This window comes from Saccostrea cucullata, unplaced genomic scaffold, assembly GCF_032062105.1.
Source record: "Saccostrea cucullata isolate Sc308-1 unplaced genomic scaffold, CSIRO_AGI_Scuc_v1 ctg4970, whole genome shotgun sequence".
Taxonomy (NCBI): Eukaryota; Metazoa; Mollusca; class Bivalvia; order Ostreida; family Ostreidae; genus Saccostrea; species Saccostrea cuccullata.
Window position 1 is genome coordinate 19245 of NW_026930603.1, and position 11154 is coordinate 30398.

The 11154-nt window shown below is 32.9% G+C and overlaps 1 protein-coding gene across 1 annotated transcript; it reads right to left on the reverse strand.

The window, feature by feature from the left end:
• Positions 1–310: 310 nt before the first annotated feature.
• Positions 311–10576, reverse strand: LOC134229236 (uncharacterized). Its single transcript, XM_062710943.1, has 3 exons — positions 10534–10576; positions 907–1377; positions 311–592 (listed from the first exon to the last, which is right to left on the reverse strand). Exons 2-3 carry the CDS (start codon positions 1346–1348, stop codon positions 327–329), a joined length of 708 nt encoding a protein of 235 aa, XP_062566927.1. The 5' UTR covers positions 1349–1377; positions 10534–10576; the 3' UTR covers positions 311–326.
• Positions 10577–11154: the final 578 nt, after the last annotated feature.

Sequence of the window (11154 nt, forward strand, 5' to 3'; positions counted from 1 at the left end):
GCAATGCGTCAATGAATCTAATATGTAATAAGTAATAAGTTAACTTTAAATGAAATTGTCAATTTTATACAAAACATCATGCATTTACGTAATTAACAGTTTTATGAATTTATCACTTCAGCATACTATATACATTTTAAAAGTCGAATTAATTTATATTCATCAATAAATGCTAGGAAATGTTTAACACTTGTAGCTGTTTTATATAATCTAATCAATACATGCAACTTTAAAAAAAATTAAAAATAGGGTAAATGAACCTGCTACGTATTTTATAGAAAGAGCGTGTTACCGGTCGGTTGGTTTTTTTGTCCCCTTTTTAATGTTTATGAAGATTTTATCGTTATATTTTCCTTCTTACTTGGTTTTCTGTAAGCTTTGTTGTCGATGATGTAAATGTCCCAGTGTGGATGTAGACCTATACAGGATCTCACGATGTCAGGTTTGCCGTATCTCCTGAGCCACGTCACGTGATCTACACTGTCATGTGATCTTCCTCTGTAATGTAAAGTCGCCCCTTCTCTTCTGAGGTCTATAAGAAATTGTTTTCTTTTGTCTTCGCCGTTCTTTTGTATTTGGATTGAAATATTCACTGGCGAAGTAAATGAAAATAATGTATCATAACAAGTACAAAATTAAACCTGCGAGTGAAAATTATCAGAAACAAGATCGAATGTAAACCCGCTTTATATATTAGAATTACATGTATGTAATTAACAAATCTATACCTAGGTATACGCCTCTCAAATCAATATTTACAAAAGCCTCCCCCTTTCAAAAGGAAACATTAATTTCTGTATATCTGTATATTTTATATCTATCACTCTTTTGAATTGATAACTTCAGTCAGTTAAAAAATTATTTTCTATTTGAAAACGATTATCACATTTCTTTCAAAAGACTTACATCTCTGGTGTATCTCATCATATATATTCGTGTCCTCCATGGTGACGTGAGTCAGTATGTTCATCTGTAGACGGCGTATCAGTAAGGAATCACAGCCAAGACTACTGACACACTTCTCTCTAGGTTTTCTGTTGTATGTGTATGATCTAAGGTACACACTGGCTGTGTTATAACTACTGTAACAGAATAGTATATAACTGTATATCGATGCTATCTTATACATTGTCTCATCCTTTGTGTCCTCCGTTATCTTGTCTTTATTTTCCCAGAGGTAATCATGTGACTTCAGTCTGTCCAGAGTCTGCTGTGCTTCCTCACTTGTTACAGGATCATATTCATCGTACACCTCCCGTCGTATCTCATTAAGCAAGTCCAGCCACTCTGTGTCAGTGAAGTCAGGAGGACCGGAGTCAGAACACAGAAAACAGAATAACATGGACATCTCTTTTTTAGTCAGTCTGGAGAACTTATCTAAAACATTTAATGCAATAATGTTTATCATCTTTTCTAATTCATGATAAAACAAGGGCACCGCTAAGCGGAGCATCCCCTCGCGGCAGGAACATCACTAGTAATGGCAATGTGTCATTAGAAATAAATTCTCTAGAGTGACGTTTAACATGTTAAAGATTGATAGTACAACGTATCTTCTTCAATGTCCCTCTCATGAATAATTTGCTCATATGAAGGCTTGCCCGTGAAGAGCTGCTCATTTTTTCCTATAATAGGCACTGACGGCCATTGAGCAATGAGGGATCTTTTTGTACCAGCATCTACATGTATTGGGACATTGGCCCTTGGTTTACACGGTTTCATTCGAAGGACCAGTCTCTACCTCCCAGAGCGGGATTCAAACCCGCAACATTAGGATAAGCTCCCTTACTTTTGACAAAATAATTAGTGGAGAATTGTTGTTGATCCAATTTTTTTTTTTACAAAATGCGAAGTGCAACGCGTCTTGGGTAGAAGGGGGGACATAACATTGATACCTAAGGTTGGGAAGTAAAGTTTAATATAAGGTATAAAATAGTTTTTTCAGCTCTATTTATTTCCTTAACAAAATTATAAAGGGTGGGGTGTCTATTTTGAACAAAAATCAAATTGCATAACATTTAAGTTGGGAGAGGTGGGGGCATAATATGCGTACGTGATTGGGCAGTTTCCCTTATACCTAGTAGAAACATATCACGCATGCTACATGTACAAGTTTCAGTAATTTTAATTATTTACCTACCTAATTAGTATATTTCACAGTTCTAGGCAAAATGCATTTTTTTCGTAGTGAAAAAAAACAACGTACATCGAGAGTTTATTTGAACTTGTGGCATAGGCGTCAAAACTGGGGTAGGGGGGTGGGGGGGGGGGGCTCACACTTTTTTTTCAAATATAGACAATTTCTACATGTATGCATTGAAAATTGGGGTTTACCTTTGTTGTTGGTTTATCCCCCCACCCAACACACATACACGCTTTCTGCTTCAATTTAACGTGCAGCCGTAATTCCCAGACACTGTTGGAATTTTGTAATGAAACCGCGACGTTCATCAAAATTCTTTTAATCGGGTTCCCACAGACTCGAAACAGCTTTTAAACTGGTTACCTAGGTGGCAGAGGATAGTTTTTTTGCAATCAAAACGTTTCACTGACGGTTTACTTAATATTGAGCTGATTTTAAAATGTGCATTGAAAAATTTTAAATTCCCTCTACATGTAATAATAGTATGATGTAGTCCCTTGAGAAATTTGAAGCTTTTAGGAATAAAACATGTAAAACTTACACAATGAGCCCTAAAGATGGTGCAGGGATAATGTCAAAATTTCATGTAAATCAAGCCTATTTTCACTATTTCGCCGCAGCCGCATCTGCTTCCAGGCCCGTGCTAATGACCTAAGCTACCACACAAATTACAGAATAACATTTGTACATACCAATGAACAGCAAGAAATATGGGCTCAACCACCTCGTTTTCAAACTACAACTCATCCTGTGAACCCACCCCTCTTTTCTGGTGAAATACCGGTAGAGCGAGTTTTGAGCATAGTTTCGTATTTCTAGTCCATATCCCCTATACAGTTGTAGTGACACTAAAGTATTATTTTCAAAACCGGCTTATTATTAAATCCGTCTTATTTTCAAGATTTTAGGGTATGAAATCAATATGATTAACTTCTTCAAACATCATGCAGAGAGCTATGTCGAAGGGATGCGGTATTAAACGAAGATTTCCTCATTATATATTTAACCGATGCATGAATTTCTTACTATTTAGAAAGGGACTCGTGTTTCCAGGAAGAGGTCCAGGTCACTTCATTTAAAGTCATATGCGCTATATGAACGCAGAATTTCGTGTGAAACAAAATGATTCATGAATTAAAAAACATGAAGTGTAATGAAAAATAATACTTTCCACAAAACTGTATTATAGATGTCGTTGTAATAACAAAACAATTAAACAATATCTAGGAATAAAGAACTCAGTCTTTTCATGAATATTGAAGAAGGAAGTGCGTAAACAGTTGGCTTAAATATAGAAACACATGTCCTCGGGAAATCACAGACAACGAGGTATGTTGCATTTTGACAACAATTATTAATATAAAGTTAATATGCATAATAACAGAGAAGATGGTTGATACTGAAAATACATTAAAAGATAAATATCATTTAGTAGGACGCTTGCTATCCACGTCAAAAGTGAGTAGTATCTCAAACGGCCTACCTTGTTTTCTTTACGCCACTTGTGTTTATCAATCTAAAAGTAGCGACGGCGTCACCTGATTGATTTATTTAAAAATAGCTATTTTTCTTTCCTTGCAGGATAATAAAGAATAATAATTTCAATTGATAACTTTGTAACACGTTTAATTTTAATGGTGTAATTTACAGCATTTTCCTAACTTTTATTAATAAACAAATTCTATCAATTTCCAGTCGTATTTTAACTGGCGCAATTTATAGCGTGTATACTTTTAACTATAGTGAGAAGCTGATCCAAAATAACAGCCAATAACCCCCCCCCCTCCCCTAATCGTGGGTAAAGTATATATGCATGTTTACTGTCAGTTGTTTTACGTTCCAAAACTATAGAGTGGTAATTAAGCTTAGATGTTTGGTTTTTTTATGAAAATGACAAACGATTATGTTATAGCTTAAGAGCGTGTCTCAGAGAAAAACATGCAAAATGATCCAGTAGCAAGATTCTCCAATTGCCTTCAAATTTTGCAAGCTAAATCTAGCATGCATGAATGGAAATCAGACAAATTTTTATTGTGCTAATCATACCGGTATACATTATATAACCTGTTACTAAAAATGGCTCTTATGCAACAAAATCTCAGGTCATATTTTTTATAGTTTTTTGTCATATTTGGATAGGAAATAAAGCTGCAACATCCAAAATCATTAAGATATTTTATTTTGAAGTTAAAGAACAATGGTTGGTACTTTTTAAATGCATAGTAAAAATGATTGACATCCATCATGTTTTAGTGCAAAAGGGTCATAAAATTGGCACTGTTCCAATTTTTTGAAAAAATGTCAATTTTCTATATAATTGATATCACAATAACAACCATAATAATGATTATAATCTAGAAAATTTTACTGCTTATGTTAAGGATTTTAATCTGAACAAAATATAAAAAAAACTGCTGACGGCAAATTTAAACTTTAGTTTATATTGAATGACTAACAAAGTTATATTTTCACATCAAAGATATCAAGAAAACAAAAAGTGTTGTGTATGAAATACTTTAAAAGTTTTCCAAATATATTTTTTAAATGTTTTCTTTGGTATTATTCATATCTGTATTTTAGAAATTAAACATAATAATCACAGTTTAATAGATAACACCTCTTTAATTCATAATAATCCATCAGAAGGGGGGGGAGGGGTTACACGCAATATTATAAGTCCCCTCTTATTTAAATTAAAACATTGGGGAAAACCTAATCGTAAATGTTTTCAGTTAACAAAACCGACAATCTCAAAAAAATCAATATGTTTAATTATTTTTCAACATTCTCTTGAATATTATATGATAGCTCTCCTTTGATTTCAATAAGCAAGTGCAAAAACGTCAAAATCAGCATTGTGATCTCTAATTCCACAATGTACGGTAAATACTACATGTATATCATGTACATAATGTTAGTAACAGTGAACACACTTATAATGAATTCATGCTTCTTGTAGTTATTTTCATTCCCTGTTAATTCCAAAACATATTAGGAACTACTGTACACATCTATTAGGAGCTAATTCTTTTAATATGATTGATACTTTCTTTGATACATCATATTGTGATGTAGACAAGTTAAGTAACAATGTTTGTATATATTTAAAAAAAATTCTCTGTTCCATCAAATTGCAAATTTGTTACAACCAGAATTAAATTATAACATTTTATTGTACATGTTGTACATGAAAATTTTGATCATAATGTCTGAATGTCAAAATTAATTCTACGTTCAGTATATTGGGACCTTTCATCTCAAAACATGTATGCTTATATAAATTTATTGAATATTTACAGAAGTACACACATCATTTACCAACCCAATCATTTAAACAACATATTCATTTGAGCCAAAAGCAGAAACAATCTCTGCAAGTTTTTCATCTTCATCAATACAAACATCTTCAAAACATCTTTCAGACTACAATTGATTTTTGATAGAGGGAGGTACAGAGACACTCTAAGATTTTATTGACAAATATGAGGCAATATATCCTCTTACTTGTGAAATACTTAGCCAATTGTCTTCCCTTAAAAGTCTATCACCATTTTTATCAGTTTCTTTCTTCAGATTATCTGCCAATGAGATACTATCTGGGCATTTTTTTTGTTCTTTCACATTCTTCACATATCATGCACAAGCAGTCCTTTTCTTTTTGGGAGAATTGTATTGCTTTTTTTCTGCACTCTACTGCCAACACCCTGCTTTCTCCTGTTGGCTTTCTCTGGACTCCATCATCAACTCTACCTGATTTGACTCTTTGTATCAATAATTTTTTAGACTCTCTAATGCTTTCACATTTTGTAGCATACATATTTGCTGCAGTGTTCATACTTGATCTTGAGTTTCTGTAACAGTAATAGTGATTTCCAACTGCCAGAAGATTTTCGAGATTGCAAAATTTTGCAAATACTTTCTGTTATTGATGAGACCGGACAGAGGAAATACATCTATTGTTCAGTATTAATCTCTGTGCTTCTAGCAGAACTTCATCTGTAAACTGCTTCATCTTTCCCTTGATCAGTCAGCTCAAGGTGTTGGGTATATAAAACAGTTCCTTTCCTGTGATCCTCTTCTTTTAGAAAACCCTGTATTAAATGTAATATGAATTAAAATGCACCGTAAAGAATTAACCATAGTTAGATGAAGGTGGTGATATATTCAAAGACCAATTTATAAATGTACTTTTCAAAGAGATAGGATGAATAAATATGGTTTTGGAAAACAAACCACTTTCAGTACTTCTATGATCTCGTACTGAATCATGAAAAAAGTGCCCCAGTGCTTTTAGAACAAATTTAAGAACTGACCTCTTTGGAAAAAAACTTTTACTTTGACTTAACCATGTTTACCCACCACAATCCCAATGTATCATATGTCATGACATGTGACTTTTGTAAACGGTTAAATTGCAAATTATTAGATAAATGTATCGTTTTTTTTATTTGGATGAACGGTGTTGCGATGTTTAATAAAAATACAAATTTCTATGAAATACTTTCAAAAGGCTATTCTAAATACAATTTTAGTCTGATTATAATATAACGTGGCATGTAAATAGACTACACAGAAATTTTGTTTATTTGATATATAGATGAATGATTTTGTCACAGTAACTAAAACTGAAAATTTTGTAAAATTTAATTAAAAGCTGCCCCTACAGTTGTGGTTTTATTGCAAGCTTGCCACAGAAGAGGCTTTATCAAGGATCATTATTCTATTTATTGCAATTGTAAACAAGACCAAACTGCTACTTCTTCCTTTGTCTATTTTGCTATAAGTACATACCAATAAAGCTATAGTCTCAATAGAGACTTTTGGTTTGTTTTGTTACATGTATGTTGCACTATTACAAAGTATCATAATATAAACAAGAGGCCCAGGGGCCACATCGTTCACCTGAGCAATTGGCTAGGAAAAAGCACATATCAGATCAGAACTGAAAGTTTACTGGGATGGAGGGGGCTTGAATTTTAACCCCCCAGGGGGTCATGGTTGGAATACACTTGAATCTACACTACCTGAGGATGATTCCACATGAGTTTAATCTTTCCTGGCCCGGTGGTTCTTGAGAAGGAGATTTTGTAAAGATTTTTCCTATATATTCCTATGTAAAACTTTGATCAGCCATTTTGGCCTAATCCAACCCCCTGGGGTCATGATTTTACCAACTTTGAATCTACACTACCTGAGGATGATTCCACATCAATATCATCTTTCCTGGCCCAGTGGTTCTTGAGAAGAAGAATTTTTTTTTAAATGCCATTATTTTTTTCTCTTATTCATGATTATCTCCCCTTGGAAAAGGGCGTGGACCTTCATTTGAACAAACTTGAATCCCCTAATACCACAGGATACATTGTAGCAAGTTTGGTTGAATTTGACCCAGTGGTTCTCGAAAAGAAGATGAAAATGTGAAAAGTTTACGACAACAACGACAATGGACAAATCATGATCAGAAAAGCTCACTTGAGCCTTTGGCTCAGGTGAGCTAACAAGTATTACTATAAATTATAATTATATATTTTGGCCAGTTCTTTTAAAATCAACTGGGCAGTGGGATTGAGTTATTAAGTATTGAGTTATTAAAAAATCAAGGTGATTGTCTAAGTGACCAGTGAAAAATATAAACTTTCTATACCTACACTATACCATGTGAATTTGGTTCAGGGTTTTCTCTTCTGATTTGGTTGGGTCCAATTAATAATGCTGCACATGGACAACTTTTGCTATAAAAAAGAATTTTAATCAATTGTAAATAATGTATAATTCAAGAGAGGAATTATAAAAGATATGGGAGATGTTTAAAATCTCTATAATGCACCAGCTGTACTAGCTATCATATACTGTTTAGAACATGTACATGCTAAAATTTTCAGTATAAACATTTATTTATTTTGAGTGGCAGTATATTTTTATGATCTTTTATCAATCAATATTCTTGATTTTCAAAATATCATCAATTTGAAAAAAATTTATGCACAATTTAATTTTGTATAAATCTTTATGTAATCATGGTGATGAAATATTTGTGTGATCATCTAAATTTTAGAAATCGTCCTGGCATGTAAAATATACCCATTTCCTCTTCTAAAACTACTGTCACACTCCTTGGTCCAAACAGCCTATGAGAAGCACACTGCTTGCACAATTCTTCAATTTTATAGAACTTGTATATTACAAGTATTTCTCAGTTTTCTAAAAAAAAAAAAAAAAAAAAACAGAAGATCAAACAATTGTTTAATCTGATCCGAGTTTATACCACCTGTCCTACTCCCCGATCACAACCAATTATAAAATAGAGAACAAATACATTCATTATTTTAACTTCCAACTGAAAATTTTTATGTCCTACCTGATCAAACCGGTACATGTTTAATGTCTCTCGTTTTCAACCAGCATTTTTTACAAAAGGTAGGGGTAGACCATCGGTCTGCTTTTGCTTTCTTCCTTATGACCGGGACAGCAGCACTTTGATTTACTTCTTCGCAATTCTATTCCTTAATTGTCTTTGACATAATCTTAATTTTAATGTGCTAGTAGAGTCAATGGAAAAAAATACCATTTTCGCCTACAGCATGCAGGAAAACGATTGCCTCTGGTACCAGGTCCAGTGCAATCAGTACATTTATCTATGTAGGTAAATTACCTACGTAGCTTATTTACCTACCTCGGGTAGCTTTATTTAGCTATTTCAATGTAACTTTTCTTTTTATGGAAAAGAGACAAAAAATCGCAGTTAAATGACTATTGATATTTATACTAGGGAGACTTTAAAAAACATTCCAAAGCAGAGATAGTTTAAACATCGCTGTTTTTGGTCCGTTTAGAGCAAAACATGTAATTCCATTGTTTGGTTATCTGTCCGTGCGGTGAGGCATGACTGAGTATGATTACTTCACATTGTGCTGAATAATTATCGACCTCTTATCATGTTAACCAGAACTGGACTTCTTTGTCATTTCACTCAAAGAGTAACTGTTCTAACTGTCATACATAGCCCCAAAACTTTCAAAACTTTGATTGCAATTGCGCAGAAAAAGACATTTCTTCAAGAGGGAATTTTTCATGAATTGTTTTCAGATGAGTTCAAAGTTGAAAATGATCACTGCATCAAAATGATAGTTTTTGCTCATCCTGAGAAAAATGCTTTGTTTTAGAAAGAAATTCATCTGGTAGCTAAATCAAGCTACCTGAGGTAGGTAAATTAAGCTACGTAGGTAATTCTACCTACGTAGTTAAATGTACTGATTGTACTGGACCTGGGTACGTCAGAAATTTTCCATACAACCCAGCTAGGGTATGTTCAGAGATTGGAGAAAACGCAAATGGTTTGAGAGATCCTAGTATATTCTTATAAATGAATTCATGGGGCCATCACTGCTTGAAATGTTTGAAAAATTGCTGAAATCACATTAGTCTTCTCAGACTTCTGTCCCTGCCATGTTGCAAAATCATTTTCCCCCTTTTATGTATGGAATGTTCCACTACGGGAGATAACTCTTCAACATATAAATAACACTCATTTTATTCTTTCTGTATCAATTTTGGTGAATATTTTTAAACTTTCATGAAGGTTTTAATTTTGATTGTCTTTCTCAGCATTTATTTACACTAAAATAAAATTATTAATCATCAGTTGAAGCAATATTCATTACATTTGAACAATTTTAAAATACAAATGTAGAGCTTGGCTAACATCGTAAGGTCATCACTTCCACCAATTATTATTATTTGTCCTATTAAAAGCCACCAGAGAATGTTTTATATTTGATAGAACATAAATAAATGATTATAAAGCAAATTATTAGATCAAATTATTTTCACCATTTAAGCTGTACCATTGCACTAAACAAATATAATAAATCTAAAGTTCTAAATTTAGCCTTATTCGCGGCTCGATCATAGAATACATATAGATGCAATCATTGTGAAAAATAAATATTTTTCATCTTTGACATATATGTATTGCAAAAAATTTTCAATTGATTTTGCAAGGTCTCAAACTTACATATTTGCACCTACTATTTTATGTCATTTTATGCTAAATATAGAAACGGGACTGTTACTTAAAATAGCAACACGTGGCACACTTTCTAAATTTAAATTTTAGATCCTCAGACAACCTAGACCTTAAAAATATATGATACAATGAAAAGTAATGTAGATTCTTCCGGACTATTTTTCGGATTTTGCATGTTTTTCTCTGAGACACGCTCTTAATGACATCAACACTTAACGCTATTTTTAAAAAATGCTTAACGAGTAATAACAGTATTTGATCTTTCTAAAAGGTGGAAAATTATGAACTCATGCTCGTTTCAATTAAATTACAGAGAAATTAATCCATTCTAAAATTTATGTTCTCATCGTACATCAATACTCACCTGATATCTTTGTCCTCCATACTTTATGATCACCTAGCCATGGTTCTGAGGAAGAAAAATATATTTTAATGTTTAAACCATTTATTAAAAAACTTACTACGGCTTTATTTCCTTAAAGTCATCTTCCCTTAAATAAATGTTCAACCATTGAATTAAGATTCTTACATGTACCACCACGCCGGTTTTGTATTGTATTCCCTAAATTCATATTCCCAATGGAAACCTGTCCTTATAAAGTCCAAAAGCCTCAATACATGATTATAAAATAATTTTCTTTTCCGTAAAAAAAAAATACTGTATGGTTATTAAGTCCCGACAAAGATTTACACTTTGGTAGATTTCGTCAATATCTCCCTTTCTGGTGATAAGTTAACATGTGATCCTTTGTACAAAAATGTTCTATTTAAGAGGCAGTCCACCGAAAAAAACTAGGCAATGGGTGGCTCTTCACATGTCATGGATTTTAATTATTTTTTGCATGTAGACTTATTAAAGCAAGTGTTTACCCATGACAACATAAACGTTTCTTGTGCTCCTCTACTCCCACAGTGTACTTTTGGAAAATGCTCCGTTTAAAGTGCAAAAGGGTTAACAAGGGGTAAACGATATTGTTAGTTTTTA

Coding starts and splice junctions, on each gene's coding strand:
- LOC134229236 (XM_062710943.1), bottom strand. CDS start 1,348: ATGTCCATGTTATTCTGTTTTCTGTGTTCTGACTCCGGTCCTCCTGAC. Junction 593..906: donor TGATGAGATACACCAGAGAT/GTAAGTCTTTTG, acceptor TTACTTCGCCAG/TGAATATTTCAATCCAAATA.